The 19,910-nt window shown below is 41.1% G+C and overlaps 1 protein-coding gene across 10 annotated transcripts in view; it reads left to right on the forward strand.

Moving 5' to 3' along the window:
- The window catches only part of OSMR (oncostatin M receptor), a 95,243-nt gene that overhangs the window by 31,556 nt on the left and 43,777 nt on the right, over positions 1 to 19,910 (forward strand). For 6 of the 10 annotated variants that reach the window (XM_010367657.2, XM_030926797.1, XM_010367658.2 and 3 more), the window contains 4 exons: positions 3,939 to 4,110; positions 6,241 to 6,525; positions 7,768 to 7,903; positions 8,449 to 8,600. In XM_010367657.2, the coding sequence (XP_010365959.1) occupies positions 3,939 to 4,110; positions 6,241 to 6,525; positions 7,768 to 7,903; positions 8,449 to 8,600 (745 nt within the window). The other 4 variants (XM_030926798.1, XM_030926800.1, XM_030926799.1 and 1 more) reach the window with 4 other exon arrangements.

Consider the following 19,910-nt stretch of genomic DNA (forward strand, 5'->3'; position numbering starts at 1 on the left):
CATTAGCAGAAATAACATGAACTGTAGACTACATGGATCCCATTCTTTATTTTTCCAAAAGGTAACTCATATCTATTGTTTTGTTAGAAAAAGTAATATTAGCCATAGACCAAGTGGATCTTTTTCTTTATTTCCCTAAAAAGTGATTGTTCATATCTGTTTTCATATTTGATTCCCGTAAGAGTCCTCTTTTCAAGGGAAAGCAGCTAGTATAGACTATTTCTGTAACCTTCTAGGGCTCAAGACCCTTCAGGGTAGAGTTTTGCCTTGTCTATTGTGTCGTCCTCATAATACTCAACCCAGCCTGACTACAACAGTGGAGAAACCACAACACAGAGAGGTTTGTTGTGTTGCTCCAGGTGACAGAGGCAGGGTGGGAATCATCCTTCACCCCTGTGCCCAGAATGGGATGACAGTCACATGCAGCCCCAGGCCATCGGTGGGCTCATGTCCTGTGGAATAGAGGATGCCTTGAGAAACGCTGTCTGAATCACTCATACCTGAAGTTGAAGAGAAATGTAAGATCCTCCTCCAGTTAAGGAGGAGGATGCTGCTTCTGTTTAGACCAAAATCTCCCTTGTACGGGGAAGTTCCCTGTAGCACAAGTCTGACGGGGTGCTCTCATTCGTGCTGGGGGATACGGTGAAGCTTCTGGACTCAATGTCTCGGACACCTCTGTTCCCAAACAAGCCAAAGGAAGAGCGCCTTGACTTAGTTACTTGCAGCTGGACCAGAGGCACTGAGCTGTCTCCTGGATGGCACTGGCCATTTGGAACCCTGAACTGCATGGTCCTGCCCTCCTGGGTCATGGTCCCCCCCTTCCCTTTGCTTTATGATTTTGTCAATGGCATAGGAAGACAAAGTAGAGTAAGAGCTCAAGCTTGGAAGGAAGCCAGGTGTGGGAGTCAAACATCTCAGTAACAAATCAGTGACCTCTGTTAGACTTTTGCGTAAATGTGTGTGTCAGTTTCTTGTGACTTGCTGATGTCTGCAAGGGTCAAATTAAACTTACCACTTCAATGAATGAAATGACCCAAAGACAATTCATCATATTTAAAGGAAAAAAAAAATCACTGAATTGGGGAAAAGTTTTATCTCCTCTATTAACAGGGCTGTAAAGACCACAAAGCAGAAATTGAGGTTAAACAGGTTCCACACATAAATAGTGTTTGGGAGAAATACAACTCATTGCCTGTTAATGAAATGATTAAATCATTCAGTCCAGAGTTTTAGACTGTGCGCCCAGATCAGGCATTGTGCGCAGTGTGGGAATGTCAGCGCTGAGCCCGCTGGAAAGAATGAGGAAGTGAACACACAAATAGGGTATTCTACACATGGGCTGTGTGTGCAGATCACTGATGAAATGCTATTAGGTTGGGGTTACGCCTCACCTTCTCCCATAATTTGGAAAAAGGGCTGTTTGAGACCAAATATCCCAAGAGGATTGAAGTTAATTTCGCAAGTAGAATAGAAAAGAGTGCTCTGAGCAGACCCAACAGGCATGAGCAGAGGCCCTGAGAGAAGGGGCTAGGAAATTTCCAGGCCTGAAAGCCGGCTGTGGTGCTGGATCCCTGAGCACATGGGGATGGGGGCGCAGGCCTTGATGCACAGGACCATGAGGTGCATGCTCAGGTTTTGTTTTTTTATCCCAAGGGCAATAAGAACAAAGGAAGTGGCAAGCTCTGATTTGAATAGCCGCACAGCAGAGTGTGGTGGGGAACTGGGGAAAGGGATGTATGGCCACTAGGAAGCGAGCTGTGGGTTCAGCCAAAGCAGAGATGTAGGTAAGAGAAGCGGCTGTGGGGTCCAGCCAAAGCAGAGATGCAGGTGAGAGAAGTGAGCTGTGGGGTCCAGCCAAGCAGAGGTGTGGGTGAGAAGCAGCTGCGTTTGAGGGAGAGAAGGAAGGTAAAATTCAGTCTGTGACTTGTTGGCATTAGAGTGAGGTTGATGTACTTCCTTCTAGCAGGGGTCGGGGGGAAGAGAGGAAATATTTGCTCTTTTTTTTGAGATGGAGTCTCACTCTGTTGCCTAGGCTGGAGTGCAGTGGCGCAATCCCAGCTCACTGCAATCTCCGCCTCCCAGGTTCAAGAGATTCTCCTGCCTCAGCATCCTGAGTTGCTGGGATTCTAGGTGCGCACTACCACACCTGGCTAATTTTTGTATTTTTAGTAGAGATGGGGTTTTACCATGTTGGTCAGACCGGTCTCAAACTCCTGACCTCATGATCTGCCTGCCTTGGCCTCCCAAAGTCCTGGGATATTTGCTCTTGAATTTTAAAAGTATTTAAGCAAAATGTACTTGACATTGCTCATGTTAAATAGTGAGAGTTTCATGGGTCAGGACCTCACAACTTGTTAAAGGAACATATTTTGTGATCTAGGAATAAAGTAGTGCAATAAATGGGAAATCAAATATAAACATTTAAAAAACCACCGTCTGCAGAGAGTGAAAAAGAAAGCCCACAATTAAATGCCCCCTGGGTGGGATGTTCTCAGCCCAGGCCTGGGTTTAATTCTGTCAGGGTTACTGGTTCAAGTTTGTGACCTGAACAGGGGGCAGACATAAATAGAAGAAGGCCTCCGAGTTGCTAACTCCAAGCAGTGTGTGACATGTGACTTGTCCCATCCCCTTCACTGAGGACTTATTTTTCTCCCGTAGAAACATGGATGCAGACTCGAGCTCAGGTTCCCCCAGGAAGTGTCAAGTGTGTGTCGTCTCCACCTTGCAGCTGTGGGGCAGGAAACAGGGGTCTTGGAGGAGGCACACTGAGGAGACCTGGAGCTATGGGGCACGTGAAGAAGACAGCGTGGTTCCTGCTCCCTCAGGACCATGCTAAAGTCACAGCTGATATACCAACAGCTAGCCACAGTATATAGGAGGGCCTCAGAAGGGGTGGAGACAAGAGGAATGCAGATGAAAGAGCAAGAAAGGCTTCACGAAGGAGAAGGGGCATAACCTGGGCTTGAAGAACAGGGCAGATCCGCATACAGCAGGGAGTGGAAGACACCAAACCAAAGACACTGCCTGAGCAAAGACAGGTCTGACATCATAAGGCATATCCAGAAGGGTGGAGGAAGCGCTGTGTCTGGAGTGATGATTCCTGCAAGGGACTGCTGGGTTGGAGCCAGATTATAAAAGGCCTTGCATGACAGGGCAAGGTGTAAAGGAACCATTGAAGCCTGTGGAATTAGAGAATGGAAACACCAGCATCTCAGAAAGATGAAGGCTAAAGGCTGTGTCAAAAGCCCAAATTACAGTTCAACTTAGACAAACTTCCTAGAGAACAGTGTAAGACATTTTGTGTCATTGACATCTTCAGGACCTAAGAGTCTGACAGATGGAGCCCAAGAGATGGAGTGTGGTCTATGTGGCCACCATATCTGAAAGGACAAGAGACAGAAAACCAAGGGAGACTCAGAGAGCCATCTGTCAACTTCCGAGAGAAAATGGAACTTCTGCTGTGCCATGAAAGACTGCTTTCTTGACTGAGATTTGACCATCCTAATCTAAACCTTACCAAAGACAAATATTTTTTAAAAACAATTTTTTTCAAAAAGGATGACTGTGTTAATTCTCTACTTTTCAAGAACTTTCTTAGCAGATTCTCTGGGACTGGCATAGTGAACACCTTCTGTCTCTGATCTGTTCCCCCAAGACCTGAGTAGCCTCTGTCTTCTCTCCCAGTTGTTCCACGTGAGTCCCCTGGAATTGGAAGACCATAGGGATTGGAAGCTGAGTTTTCAAAAGGCAGGAGGTCATAGCTGGCTCCCATGTGAGGCATCAGAACATGGGGAATTGACTAGCAGAAATGGACTTCACTGGTACATATTGTAGACCTGCACTGGGGTCTTAGGTTTGTGCTTTGGGATAAGTCAAGTCAAGCTATTTTATAGGACAAGATGGCTATGTGTTTCCAATTTTCTCCTCTTTGCTTTTAGGGGAATTACAGCACCACTGTGAAGTGGAACCAGGTTCTGCATTGGAGCTGGGAATCAGAACTCCCTTTGGAATGTGCCACACACTTTGTAAGAATGAAGAGTGTGATGGATGATGCCAGTTTCCCTGAGCCAAATTTCTGGAGCAACTGGAGTTCCTGGGAGGAAGTCAGTGGTAAGAAGTGAGATGGTTACAACAGTGAAAAGGGTTAATATATTTTTTAATGAGGAGCAATAGTCAAATAGTGGAAATCTCCTTTGAGGAACCCTGGGTAGACACTGACATTATTTTCTTTTGGCTCCTATGGGAACTAAAAAACACAGGTGTGAAACTTGGCACTGGAAGATATAGTCTGAAGTCTTACTTCTGAGCTTACTCATTGAGATAGTTGTGCAGATTCAGGCAATTTTGTATTTGTTTTCAAAACATGTAAAGTGTGTGTATTATAAATGTTAAGTGAACAAAGCAAGACATAAATTGTAAATATGTATTTATTTGAGCAACACAAAATGTGTATGCATCTAGAGTAGAGTTTGGGAACCTTTTTCTATGAAGGGACAGGTAAGAGATACTATAAGCTTTTCAGAGCATACAGTCTCCGTTTTGACTATTCAACTCTGCTGCTGCAGTGTGAAAGCAGCCATAGTGTGTAAACCAATGAGAGGGCTTTGTTGATAGAACTTTATTTGCAAAAACAGGGCCGGGCATGGTGGCTCACGCCTGTAATCCCAGCACTTTAGGAGACCAAGGCGGGTGGATCACTTGAGGTCAGGAGTTCAAGACCAGCCTGGGAAACATGGTGAAATCCTGTCTCTACTAAAAATACAAAAATTAGCTGGGCATGGTGATGGGCGCCTGTAGTCCCAGCTATTCTGGAGACTGAGGCAGGAGAGTTGCTTGAACCCATGAGGCAGAGGTTGCAGTGAGCCTAGGTCTCACCACTGCACTCCAGCCTGGGCCACAGAGCGAGATTCTGTCTCTCACACACACACCAAAAAACAACAGATGGTGGGCTCAAATTGTAATCCCCACCAATCTAGTCGGGACTTGAAGGGCGGGGAGGCGGAATATGGATAAATGAAAGTGGTGAAGATGAGATTATGGATAAATATATTTTAAATATTCTTTAATACTGATAATTTAATTTTGTTGTAATTAAAATTTAGAGTGGGTTTTGTCAGTTTCTTTTGCTCCAATTAAACTAATAATAATAATGAGATAATAATAATTGAATTAAATCTATGACCTAGTCACTTTTTAAAGTACTATACATATTTAGTTCTCATATCAGTCCTATAAAAGGACTTCTTGTCCTCGCTTCACAGAAAAGGAAACTGAGGCACTAAGAGGTTAAAGAAGCCATGCAAGGTCACCATGCCACTAAGTGTTGGAGCTGGAATTCCAACCCAGACAGTCTAACTCCAGAGGTCATGTGCTTAACCATTATATCCTACTATGGAAAGGAGTACACATCCGCAGGGAAAGATATTAAAAAGATAGTAAGTGGTTGGGTGCCATGGCTCACATCTGTAATCCTAGTACTTTGGGAGGCCGAGGCAGGCGGATTGCCTGAGCTCAGGAGTTCGAGACCAGCCTGCACAACATGACGAAGCCCTAGTTCTACTAAAAATACACAAAATCAACCGGGTGTGGTGGCACATGCCTGTAGTCCCAGCTACTCTGGAGGCTGAGGCACGAGAATCGCTTGAAGGTTGGATTTTTAAAAAGCTTTAAAAAAATGAACTTTTAAAAGACCCCTCACACTTGAGGGACTGGCATTTCTGAGAAGGTAGGAAGAGATATGATCTCCAGTATAATGAAGAGATTATGAGGGATTTGGGAGCTGTATAGACCTTGCCATTCTGAATGTGGCTTTGCCACTTTCTAACTGAGCAAACTTTGGCTAAGTCCTACCTGACCCCTTGTTATAAGGTACTAAGAACGACATGAGATTCTGTACGTACACACTTAACATGGCCTCGGGCAGGGCTGGGACTTGATAGAAAGCAGTTATAATAACCCAGCAATAGCAATCACGCAATCTTCAGGTGATAATAGTAATGTGCTGTCTGTGGCAGTAAGAGCAACAGCAGTGGTATCAGTGTAACAATAGGAACAATGGTGGAAAGGATTGTCTTGCATTCACCAAAGGGTAGAGATTTGGCAGAGAAATTTAGGTTGCTATTTTCTCCAGAAGGTAGAAAAAGCTAAAGTTATCTGCTGAAGACAAATGGATAACTTGTTTTAAGAGGCTTGGATTTTGAGTGCGATTCTAACTTGGCTATTTTTTTTTTTTTCTTGCAGTACAAGATTCTCTTGGAAGGGGTATATTGTTCGTTTTCCCTAAAGATAAGCTGGTGGAAGAAGGCTCCAATGTTACCATTTGTTATGTTTCTAGGAACATTCAAAATAATGTATCCTGTTATTTGGAAGGGAAACAGATTCATGGAGAACAACTTGATCCACATGTAACTGCATTCAACTTGAATAGTGTGCCTTTCATTAGGAATAGAGGGACAAATATCTATTGTGAGGCGAGTCAAGGAAATGTCAGTAAAGGCATAGAAGGCATCGTTCTCTTTGTCTCAAGTAAGTGTGCAAATTCTCTGTGGCCCTTTCTTCTCATTTCCTGGGGAATAGATTAAATCTCCTTTACTAGAAGACAAACACTTCCACCCACGATCTTGATTTTCTTTTGTTTCCCAAGTTTTCTAGGAAAGGCTCTGAAGTTGACCTTTAGTAATGTTTCCAGGATTTCCTGTTGTTTTCTTGTCCTTCCTGAGAGTTGTATTCCTAGAGATCAATAGTATTAGATAGAGACAGTTCAGGTCATGACCTGGACCACTGGGAAAATACCTTTTTTTGCCCACCCATGCTGGAATTACTTTGGGCTCACAGAGGGAGGGTAGGGGCTATAGATTGGACAACCAAGGAGTCAGCCAGGGTTTTAGCCCAGGAGATCTGGGTTTTAATTTTCTTTCCCTGGCTGGGTGTGTCATCTTGGCCAAGTTTCCTAGCCTCTCTGAGCCAGTTTCCTCCTTTGTAAAATGAGGACAGTGATGGTGATTGTGAGGATTAATGAATGTGGGTAGCGCCTGGCCACAGTAATAACTGTGTGCAGTAGGAGATCAGCAAATGGAGGCCATTCCTGTTCTTAACTGTGCAGTAAATTGGTTCCATTGGATATATTAGTGGAGTGGGAACATTTTGATTTTTATATAGATCTGTGTGTGCACAACTAGTGACTTCCTTTATTTTGTTTTGAGCATCTCCTTCCCCTGCACAGTAGGGAACATCTCCCTCCCTGCCTCCCTTGCCAAAGGAAGTCTCCAGTCTCCTGGATGCCTGGTTCATCTGTGTCCCCTTAGCATGGCCACAAGAGGCAGCAGTAACTCTGGGGATTCGGAGGTGCTTCGCCATTCCCCAAACACGCAGCTCCCGCCTGTTGAATTTAGCAGGTTCACAAATCTGACTGATTCTCTCGCATCCCCAAAGCATTCTGTGAGCCACAGCAACCAAAATGAAACACTGGCAGGCACTGGGGATACAACCCTTGTCAGATGGATACAGCATCAACCACTTGCATGACATGGACCATCCATGCCCTTGACATCTCAGAAAATCACAAGGGCAGGAAGGGGAAGGGGCCAAGATGAGGTGACCCCTGAAAAGTGACTTTTAGAGGCTGTTGATGATAGGTAGCCTTCCACCTCAGTCACCCCTTCATTGTTCAGAGTAACTCTGTGGCTTCAGACTCTAAACAGAGCTTTCCATCTGGCTTATCTTCCAATAAAAAGATTTAACTAGGTATGTTTTCCTTTGTATGGACAGAAGTACTTGAGGAGCCCAAGGACTTTTCTTGTGAAACCCAGGACTTCAAGACTTTGCACTGTACTTGGGATCCTGGGACGGACACTGCCTTGGGGTGGTCTAAACAACCTTCCCAAAGCTACACTTTATTTGAATCGTAAGTTGGCTCTGGTTACATTATTGAAAAGTTCTTCCTTGTTTGAGGTGCTTGTGACCACATGGCAAAATCTACATTTAGATGTTGCAGGAAATTTGAACAAGTATTTCAGAACCACCTGCCAAGGTCAAGAGGAAACCTTTAAGTGATGACAAGTGTCTAATACTTTCTACTTGAGGTTTTTTAAAAAGGAACATTTAGCATAGCATGGTAAGAAAGACAGTTAATGTATACCTTAACGTAAAAATAGTCATATCTGATAATCTGGGTCTACCCAATTTCTGACTTTTTAGGAATATTCCAAGTAAATTAAGGGATGTTCTCACCACCCATGGGAAGCCAGTGATTCATGTTAAGACGTTTCAGCACATATATCAAATTTGTAGAAACAATATTTTCATTATTGGTATTTGTTGGTGATGGATCAATGCCATTATGGGGAACATAGTTTGACAGTCACTGAGTATGCCCTGAGGGATAAGGGATACATTTGCTTTGACGAAAATAAAAACCTTGTAATGTATTATTTTGTTTTGTTTTTTAAGATTTTCTGGGGAAAAGAAACTTTGTACACACAAAAACTGGTGTAATTGGCAAATAACTCAAGACTCACAAGAAACGTATAACTTCACACTCATAGCTGAAAATTACTTAAGGAAGAGAAGTGTCAATATCCTTTTTAACCTGACTCATCGAGGTGAGACTAGAGTTGTGACAGCTCACCGTGGCTACTGACATGTCTTTGTTTGACAGACTGTGTCATCAAGTAAATGTGCTGTAGATCTTTGCCTCATTCACAGCCGATGTGAGAGTTAGAATTTATACCTGTTGTTGATGCCACGTTTCTCCTCATGGATGCACGCATCCCCTGTTATTTGTTTGTTTTAATAATGTCACGAGCACCAATGAGCTTACTACCCCACTTGAAAACTAGGACTCTAACAATAACTTCTATCATATCTCATCCTATCATGCCCTCACCCCCGCTCCTTCCACCAAGATAATTATCACTTTAAATTGTGTGCATGTGTATTCTCATTTCTTATGTAATGGTAAAAATGCCTTTATTTTGTTTGGTTTTAATGCATAGAAAGAATATCAAGCTGTGTGTAATAATTCAGTAATTATGTTTATATAATACTAAATTGCTAATATTTGCCCATATTGTTTAGTGTCGCTGTAGTCCGTTCACTTTTACTGCTGTGTAGTATTTCATTGTGTAACTATTAAATATTTTATTTGTGCATCTCCTTTGATGGATTTGCAGGTTGTATCAAGGTTTTTGCTCTTGGGTACATGTTAATATGAATGTTTTTATACGTGTGTCCAGTACACATCTGCAATTGTTTTTCTTGCTTATAATGCTTAAGCATTGGATCAGATATAGAATATGTTCAACTTATAGGATAAGGTCAAATTATTTTTCAAGGGAGTAGTACCAGTTATACTCCCACCCTATAGATTCACATATTCTTAGCAAGTTGGTATTGGCACATTTTTTTTTTATTTTTGCCAATTAAATGGCTATAAAATGGTATTTCATGATAGTCTTGAGATTGAATCTTATGAGTGTTTTGCCCACATCTGTTTTCTCTTTTATGAAAAGCTTACTCATGCAATTTACACATTTTTTGTTGGTAAGAGGATTCGTATATTCCTGATACTGATTTGTTGTTCATTTCTATACTGCTAATATCTTATCCCAATTCGTAACTCACTTTCTTTTATATGTCAGTTGATGAACAAAAGTTTATCATTTTTAAAGCAGATAATTTTATAAAAATATTTTAAAGAGATCATTCCTACCCCAGGATCAGAAGGGTAGTCACCTATAAGTTTTTAGTAAGAAGTTTAAAGGTTTTTAAGAAGACAAATTCCAAATCCATCCGGGATTGATTTTTTTTATATTAAGTGAGATAGGGTTATGACACTGAATTTTTGTTTGGTAACCATTTTTCCATAACTGTTTATCAAATAACTCTTCCTTCGCTAATGATCTGACATGCCACCTCTTTCACTGTTATGAAAGCATAAGAGAGTTCTGGATTCTTAATTCCACTGATTGGTCTGTTTATTCCTGCACTAGTATTACACTAACTTACTTAAAGTTTCAGATTAGTCTTGACATCAGGTAGGATAAGTCTCTCACCCTATTCTTTTTCAGAAATATCCTCACTATTCTTGGTGCCATACTCTTTTGTGTAAAATTGATAATTAATTTACCAAATTCTATGAAAACCCCTGCTGGGCTTTTCACTGGATTTGCACTTAATCTATAAATACAATTTGGAGAGATCAATATCTCTATGTTACTAAATCTTCCTGTGCATGGACATGGTATATTTTTATATTTCTTTAGGCCTCTGTTAAAATCATTTCATAAAGTTTTAAATGTTTCCCTTGTATACTATTTTTCCCTTGTATATTTTTGGTACTACTGATACGGCTCCAGTGACTGGAGGAACATCCCGGTTCTTCATTTCGAGCCGGTTTGCATAAAACCACACAGACACGTGTGGAGTGGTTTTACGGAGAGAAAAGTTTAATAGGCAAGAAAGAAGGAAGAAGGAAACAGCTCCCCCATACAGAGACAGAGGGAGGAGGGATTTGAACAAAGAGAAAACCCCCTGTGCAGTGGAAAAGTGGCTGCTTATATGAGGAGGCTGGAGGAGTTGGTTTCTGATTTGCATAGGGCTGAGGGGATTGGTTTGACCAGGCATGTCATTCACGTACCCGAGGAAAAAAATGGCCCTCCCACCCTACCTTTTTAATATGCAAATGCAGGGCACCTTGATGTTCTACGCATAGCACGTAGATATTACCTGTTATATCATCTCCCTTTTAAATCTTGCTGCATCTTGTAAGTCCACAAGTAACTATATATGTTTAATGTTCACCATTAGAGCTTATGCAAATATTTCTCCGGCCATTTTGATTATCTGAAATTTATTCCCTAGTACTTTCTTCAGAAAGTGCTTATAGAAACAACAGTCCCCTGAATTTTTGAATGTCAATCAAAGTTTTACTCTGGTCTTTGTATTTAATGGTCAGTTTGAATAGATATAAAATTTTTAGCTTACATTTTCTTCCTTGAGTATCATAAATTTTATTGTTGCATTTTTTTTTTTTTCTGGCATACAGCAAGGCTCATGAAAAACCTAGTAATAATGGTAATCTATTTTTTTCCCCATTAGAAGTCACTTGGTTTTTTTGCCTAGATGCCCAAAAAATTTTTTTCTTTTTCTTTAAAACCTTTGTCTTGGTGTTGGCTGTGCTAGGTTGATGTGTTCAGTAATATGGTACATTCTTTCAATATGTGTTATCAAATATTTTTTTAATTCAGGAAATTTTTTGAATTATCGTTTTTGGTATTTGGCCACCTTCCTTTGGTTTTCTTTTTCAGGAATTCCTGCTAACTCTATATTGAACCTTTTTTTCTGATCTTTAATATTTGTTACTTTCTCTTGATTACTTTTATCGCTTCATTTAGTTTGTTTAAAAATTTTTTTCTCCCTTTACCTCCTATTCGCTTAAGAAATTATCTGTTGTGTTTTTTTTCCTGTGGTAACTACTTCCAGTTTAGTCTTCAATTTTGAATTTATTTTTTGTTTTATATCTATTTCTTTCCTGAGTTCTGTTACATCATCCATGACGTTTGCTAAATCTGATTTATATTGTTCTCTAATATCTTTTATCACTTTTACAATGTCTTTTAGTCTATTTTGAAGTAGTTGTCTTGCCATCATATTCATTTCTGCTGTATTTGTGGTTGTGTCTTTTTCATTCACAATATTATCTATATGTACCTTTGCTCTTATTATTTGGTTATCTTGCTAGAAGTTTAACTACTTTGATTTCTTTTTTAAAAGAAACCAACTTTGCTTTGAAAATTGTTCTTTTTATTGTGTTTTGTTGTTGTTGAATTTCCACCGTAATTTTTATTACCCATTTTCTTTTACTTTCTTGGATTTTTTCTGTTGTTCCTTTTACTTTTATAAGTTGAGTATTAGTTCACAAATAAAATATTTAAAGCTATATATTTCCATTGAAATACCAGTTTTATGGCATCCACAACAATCCAGTAAGTTTTAACTTAACATTGCAGTGCTTTCATTATAACGAACTATATATGATACCATTTCTAATCCATGAATTAATTTGTTTCAGATTTTCTAAAATGAAATTTTTATTTTTTTGTTATTAATTTTTAACAGAAATTCACTGTGGTCATAGAAGGTGTCTATATGGTACATATTCATTGAAATTGTCGAGGTTTGTTTTATGGGCTTGTACCTTGCTGAAAGTGTGATCTATGGACCAGAAGCATCAGTATCACCTAGGAGCTTTGTAGAAGTGCAGAATCTCAGGCCCCGCCTCAGTCCTACTGAACCGGAATCTGTATTTTAACAGGGTCATCAAGTGATTTCCTATCTGTATCAAAGTTTGAGAAGCATTGATCTAGTCTCTGATGAAGTAGGTTAAATTTGTTCATTGTTTTGTTCAGATCTTCTGTATCTTTCTTGGTTTTGCTGACCGGCCTATCAGTAATTGAGAAGGGTATGTTAAAATTATTCACTATTTTGGTAAAATTGTTTATTTCTCCCTGAAGTTCTATACATTTTTACTTTACGTATTTTGAGGGTATTTTATCAGATTCATCGTTTAGAGTCACTGTATCTTCTTTATGCTAATCCATAGATTTCTTGTATGTCTTTTTTAATGTTTCTTTTGTTAATTTTAAACTCTTCATCTGTTTGTTCTAATACCACTGCTATACTGCAGTCTGTAAATCACTTTGTCGTGTTTCTCGTCAGTCATGCTGCTCAGATGTCTCACTGTCTTGGTTTCTGAGCTTGAATTCCCCCGTAAGTATCTTCTATGCTGTTTGCCGGTAAATATCAGGGAAAGGCTACAGGCCAAACCCCAGCCTTGTCAGCTCAAAGTCTGAAGCAGAGCATGGCCTAGGGATGAGCCGAGGATAGAGAGATATAGGCCCCCCCAAAACCATAATTAATCACTCTTCATTATATCCAACAACCCTTCAGGTCAGGGTTTCACCTTCAGCCGTGCCCCTCACTTTCATCCCTCAAGAAGCAGCATTAAGAGGTTAGATTGGAATCTACCAGACCTGTGTGTCTGGAGGAGAGAGAGGAAGAAAAAGAGGATTTCTTCATTTTCCTCAGCTCGTTGCCTTGCAGGACTTCTGTTCTTTCTTGTTGTTACTGCTGGGAACCCCTGCTCCCATGGTCTGAGTTTGAGTTTGATTACTTAAGCTTTTTTTTTTTTTTTTTTTTAAGATACAGACAGCATTGCTTCATGTGACCTCCATGTTCTGGCCCAGGTTGGTTGCTACCTTCTGCAATCTTCTGTCCAAGATTGGCATTTGTATTGGCCAGATGGGACCTATATTTTATATCATACCTGAAAGCTTTCCACTATAGCAGAATCGTTACAGAATCTTGTATGCGTTTGGTTACTTAGGAATCATTCTTGGTGGTACTTTTCACCCTTTTATCTTTCCGATTCACTCCATCTGCGACTACTATTTGATTTTTTATTTCTAAACATTTAAAAAACATACTCACTTCTTTCCGTCTCCATAATTACTCCCTTAGCCCAATTTACTTCCCTCCTGACTTGGGCCACAAATATAGCTTCCCACCAGATTTACAAGTATCTTCGTATTCTCTGTACCCCAGCAAAGGTGATCATCTCAAAAGCAAATTTGATCATATTACCACTGCTTCAAAATTAGTAAAGCATTTTTAAAGATATAGACAACATCACTTGATATAACCCTCATGGTCAAGCACAGGTTGGCCACCTTCTTCTTTGTCTGCCCCTTGTTTTTTCAGGTTGAGGCCAGGTGCCTTCTCTGTCTCCTACAGGTTTGTTGCAATCTCTTGATGCAGGATCTTTATACATGTTGTTCACTTTTACTGGGATGCCCCCCTCTTCTCCTTTTACCTGCTTAATTACTATATCTCTTTAGATTTCAGCTTAATCCTCACTTCACCCTCCAACAGAGCAGGCACTGGGGACCCAGCAATGAACAAAATTGAGTGACTGCCTCTAGTGAACTCATATGCTAGTATGTGTTGAGAGGGCTGGATTGGGGGCAGGATTGAGGACTGCAGACATAACAACGTGTTAACATGTAAAGAAGTCAGTACAATAACTTCAAGTGCAGGTAAATCCTACAAAGAAAGTAAAATTCAAGTAATAGGGTAGAGAATGCCCAGGGATGTTGCTGCCATTAGGATGGTTATGGAAAGCCTCTAAGAGAGCAGTCTTAAAGGATGAGAGGGAGGCCTCCAGCCCCACCCAGCTCAGTGTTTCCCAGCATGCACTGCAGTGGCATGTTTTCCTTGTGCTGGAAAGCAGCGTTTAGTGTCCACACTGCCCTAGTCAGATGAGAGTACTACCCCACCAGTAGGCTGTCTTGATGTTCTTTCTTCAGTTGCTGTGTGAGTTGGCTGTTCTTTAGTATCATTCAGTGGCTCCCTTGGCTTGCAAAGGACAGGGTTCATGGAAAGCCCACCATATTCTATGAGAATGCATTCATTATTGTGTTGCTTGGGCTGTGAAGGATGTTACTTGCTCAGTTTAAAGTCTCATGGGATACTCAAAATGATGACAACTTTCTCATAAGGGCAGCTATGGTAGTCTGAGCATTCACATGAGTGACACATATTTCACCTTTTTAGCTAGCTGTCATTCTACATAATGAAGAGAGAGGGAGATTCTCTGAAAGAGAATGTTCGGGAATAGACACTGCAATGGGAATACGTGTGCCATAGTAAACTGTGTGTATTCAGGAATGTAAAGGAATACAAAGGTTTTTAAAGGAAAAAATGAGGAGGATTATATCATTGTTTTGAGATAATTATCCTTAGCTACAAGGATCAATAACACGGGCGGTATCAGTCCAAGTTTGGACAAGCAGTTGCTGGGCAGATGTCCTTGCAGACATTTTTTGTGTGTGTAAGATTATGATGGCCTTTATGCAAGATTATGGTTTTTGCAGTCTTTTGTGAGAATTTTTTATTCAGATATTCATGCATGAGAACCCTCCTTCCCTTCATGGCCTTCCCTGGCTTCATTATTCAGGGTTTTAAAAAATCATGTGACTCCATTTTTATTCTGACAACTTCCACATTTCCCCCTTTGGATCAAGATCTCTCTCTGAAATCATTGCTGATCATCCTTTAACCAGGATGGACCTGTCCTGGGTTACTGATCTGGTCCCACATTGGAGGGAGTGATTGGCAACTAGGGGTCAATGTCAAAACCATTTTAGCCATATTTGAACAACAAAGGGAGGTCTGGAGGGAGTTACTCTCAAGATAAGCCTTCCTGGAGTCCATTGTTAAATTTAATTTTATCTATTCTGTAGTCTTTTGGCCATCCTCTCAAAGTGCTGGGCCAGCATTGTTCTGTTAGGAATAGTACTTCAGCAGAAATCTGACAAGGAAGAAGTACAAAATTGTAAAAGGAAAATGGAAAATAAAGTTAATAGTAATATGGTAATTCCAGTTTGCATAATAGTTTTGAGCTTTGAGCCTCACCTTAAGGGCAGACAATTGAATAAATCAAATGACATGGGACTTAGGTGAGACCTGTTGTAATTATGTGACCTATTTTATTAAAAAATTGTATGTATACAGGCCTCAACTTCCCCAGAGGAATTTATCCGTATACAACATGTAGTATTAGCAGTAGCACAGATATTTCCTAATTTCATGACTTAAGGGAGCTCTGGAGTCAGATTCTATCAAGTTATCAACAGAAACTACTGATTGTGAAATTTCAATTACACTATTCTGTAAAGAAAAAGATACGCATAAGAAAGGAAAAAGTAAGAGGGGCAAGAGTCTCATTATGATGGGGAATCTTGTCTCATCATCTTGGAAAAAGTTGTTCACTACATAAAGCCATCAACCTCTTGTCCTCGTTTGCAGCTTGAAGGTCACTGGGTGTGGAATCAGCAGGTTCCATGACCTGTCTGTGCAGCTTGTACATCAGGTATGAGACTTGTCCCTTGAAAGTTAAGTTGTCCAGCTTCAGTTTAAGGACTTTAGGAACAGAGCAGGTTTTGGAGAGTTATAGCCAAATATTGGAGGAAATTAAGAGAATACAGGATCTAGTCCAACCTACAGGCAGATAGCAAGAATTCAAAATCAATGCACTGGTTTATGGAAGGAGAGTTGGGTTCAAATGACATGTCTGACAAAATGGGACCTGTTCATGTGGCTATGTTATATTTGCCCTGATAGGTAATTTTATGAAGGCTGGGTACCAAATTTTGGGTAAAGCAATTTCTGCGGCAGATTTTTTAAAAGCATCTTCCCTTTTTGTGTTTCAAATGAGTTTAGGGGTTAAACATTCAAATATTTGCATTTTAGCTAGGACTAGCTAAATCGTATCACAAGACCAAAATCTACAAGTGGCCTTCAATTTTAGCAATAATTAATTTTTTTGTTTGCCAGTCTCATTGGCTCAATTAGTCAACCTAAGTGGGGAAATGTTTTAGAAAAAGGTACTTACAGTCTCCGACTCCCTTGGCTTTTTCTGGCTTATGCATGAAAAACAAAGCAAAATTTTTATGCCAGGCAGAGATAACTTATGTTATTGCTCTGAACTCAAGATTTTGACTTGTTTAATCTGAAAGCCTAACTTTTTACAAACATTTATCTAGTCCTTTTCTTTTTAGATTATCAGTCTTTTAATTAGGTATTATATCACCCTAAGCAACTGCTAGCAAGGCAAACCTAATTTTACATTTCCGAAAGGATGACTCTTAGGTGTACAAGGCTAGGTTATTGGTTGCCACAGAGCTGTTATAGTTTGAAAGCCCTCTTTTTGTTTTTCTTGACTGAAATGCCTTGAGGAAAACTTCTACTTGGCTTTTGAGATTAGTAACAGTAGAATATCCTAATTCCAGTGGAAAAGTCAATAGATTCAGAGTAAGCAGAGAGGAAGAAGAAGAAAAAAAAAAAAAAAACAGATAAAGAAGTTGGGAGCCTCTATATACCAGCATTTTTAAAAATTCTATAGTTGTAGTTTCTTAATTTGGTACTGGGAAAAACAAGTCTGAGGATGCTGAATGATTCTTAAGATGACCATTGACTGAAAAGTGTTCATGAGGAAAAGCCATGTAGCCAACGAGAATACTTGGCATGCTTGAATACTGGGGAGTCCCATTCTATTTGCTATTAATCTCTCCAGACCAAATAAATCCTGTAAATCCTGTCAGGGAATGTCAGGAGTTTAGACCAGTATTTTAGAAGGTGATTAGCCACCTTAGTGGATTTTAACTGGCCATTGCCTGGCCACCATTTACAATATTTTTGTTCTCAGAAGACATTGAAAAGCAAGCAAGAGAAAAAGAGCCAACTTATTTACAGATACACACAACCAAATCAAAATGAAACCAAGATCAGAGTACTTGCAGAAATTGTAACTCAGATGTGCAGAGCAAACAGAATATTAAATAAGGTATGCAGACCAAACAGCACTCTGATTTTGTAGAAATCAGGAAGGATGCAAGGTCCTCTCAGGAAGGATGCAAGGTCCTTTCTTAAGATGGCCTTGTTTCTAGTTGAAGAGGACTGACTAGAAGCAGCTAGTGTGCACTGCTCTCACAGAGAGGAAACAAAGTGGTCTGTAAATACTAGCTCTTCAAGTGGATTGTCTAAGACATCACATCAGGATTTACAAAGGAGGCAGCAGGCCCCATGGAGAACAGAGATGAGCAAAGCCACGCAGTTCCTACCGGGACTGGTGTGGAGCCAGGGGAGGCTCCCTAACGTGGGGAAAGGGTGAACAGGTGAGAGTTTTTGGGGGATCTACACTTACACCATGGACCTTTGTAATCCTGGGCACACGAGAACCCACATGCCCCTGGCCCAGGCCTCTGGACTAACAGAGAGCTGCCTGGAGTCTTTAGAGAGGTACTACTCAAGCCCACATGAAGCTCCACAGGCCTTGGATCCCTGAGCAGCCTGGTGCAAGCTGCTGTAACCCCAATAGAGGCCATTGTCCCGGTGCTGAGGAGTGGCCAGACTGCCCCACTGCTCCTCACTAAGGCTCATTGGTTTGGGCTTATAGTACAGCAATTGCACCCCTGCCTGAACACTGTGGATAGTGTGGCTCTGTGTTCCTCCAGGAAGCACCCAGACTGCAGATCACACGATCCCCTACCCCTGCCTCCCTTCTCCAGGCAAGGCTCATGGCTTGGGCTCCAGCACAGTAGCCACACCCCCACCTGAACACTGTGGACAGTCACGGCTCTGAGTTCCTCTGAGGCAAAACTCCCAGAGGTAGTAAACAAGGTGTGGCACCCTTGTGTGCCCCCAAAAGTGAAGTCCAGCATCGGTTGGATGGGAGGAAGTAGGAGCATGTTGTGCACCCCAGAGCCATGTGTCTTCATTGCTTCAGCTGAGAAATGCTGCCCTCCCCAGTGAAGGGCCCACAGCCTAGCTTCCCTGCCACTACCTGAACATTTCAGCTGTGGCCCAGAGCCCTTCTGAAAACCCAGTCCCCACTGGCCTGGGATATTCCCTCTGGCTAGCGGCCTGGAACTGTGGAAATACCTACCTCACTCCAACCGCTTTCCCTGGGGCCTGAGATTGGGCTGACTCAACTAGCCAATACCGCTGCAACCAACATCTACTCACGTGGGCCCAAAGTTGGAGTCCCCCCATAGAAGAAGCAGTCGTACTGCCATATCCGAGAACAGACAAGCCATAAGGCTATCTGTATTGGGTTGAGTAACAAGATTATGCTGTGAAACCACTCCCATGGAGTCACAAAACAGACATTTCCCACGGCTTTCAACCACATTGTGGACTGCAGATAGACTACAAGGTACCCCTGAGCTAGGAGTCACAAGTCCTGCAACAGGGGAGTGACAGGGAAACAGCCCAAGTTCCTGCCTATCTAGGATGTGGAGCTGGTGAAGCCATTTACCCCCCATCCCCGCAGAGACCTAAGTGTGTTTACAGGAGCTTATCCTAGTCACCCTTGCCAGGGCTAGTGCCTGTGCTCACCATTGGGGTATTTGTGGGCAAGCCAGGGGGCTTCAGCTCTGCCCACATTTGTCACCCTACGTCTGTAGAACAGGAACCCCAGGGAACTGGGCACTCCACTGTCCTGGCCTTCACCTGCAAAAACAGAACACTTCACAGTAAACATAGACAGGATACTTACCCACCTGCTTGTGTAGCAGCTGGCACTTACCCGCAAGTGCCATCTACTGGTCTGTAGTCCACGCAATGGAGCCCACAGTGAAACCTGCTGACAGAAGTATGTATGGCTATAGGGCTATAGGTGCAAAGCCAGAAGACCTTACCCTCTCCAGATGAGAAGGAAAAAGCATTCTGGCATCATGAAAATCGAAATGCTGAACAACATCAAAGGATCTCTCTGGCTCCTGAACCAAAATGGAAACTCAGAAATCACAGATAATGAATTTAAGGCATCAGTTGTAAGGAAGCTCAAAGAGATCCAAGACAAAGTTGAAAATCAACATGAAGAAACTTCTAAATCAGTCCAGGAAATGAAGAAAGAGATAAACATCTCAAAAAGAAATCAATTAGAACTACTGGAACTGAAAAACTCACTTAAGGAATTTCAAAATACAATTTAAAGCTTTGTTAATAGACTGAACAAAGCAGAAGAAAGAATTTCAGAGCTTGAAGAATGTTTTTTCAAACTAACCTAGTCAGACAAAAATAAAGAAAAGATAATTTTTAAAAATGAACAAAGTCTTTAAGAAATAGGGCATTATGTAAAGCCACTAAACATACAAATTATTGGCATTCTTGAGAGAGTAGGAGAAAAAGTAATCAATCTGGGAAACAAATTTGAGGGAATAATAGAATAAAATCTCTGTAATCTTGCTAGAGAGGTAGACACCCAGATACAAGAAATCCAGAGAACACCTGCTAGATTCTACACAAAATGAATATCAATATGGCATATAGTCACCAGATTGTTTACGGCC

The sequence above is a fragment of the Rhinopithecus roxellana genome, chromosome 3 (assembly GCF_007565055.1).
Source record: "Rhinopithecus roxellana isolate Shanxi Qingling chromosome 3, ASM756505v1, whole genome shotgun sequence".
Lineage (NCBI taxonomy): Eukaryota > Metazoa > Chordata > Mammalia > Primates > Cercopithecidae > Rhinopithecus > Rhinopithecus roxellana.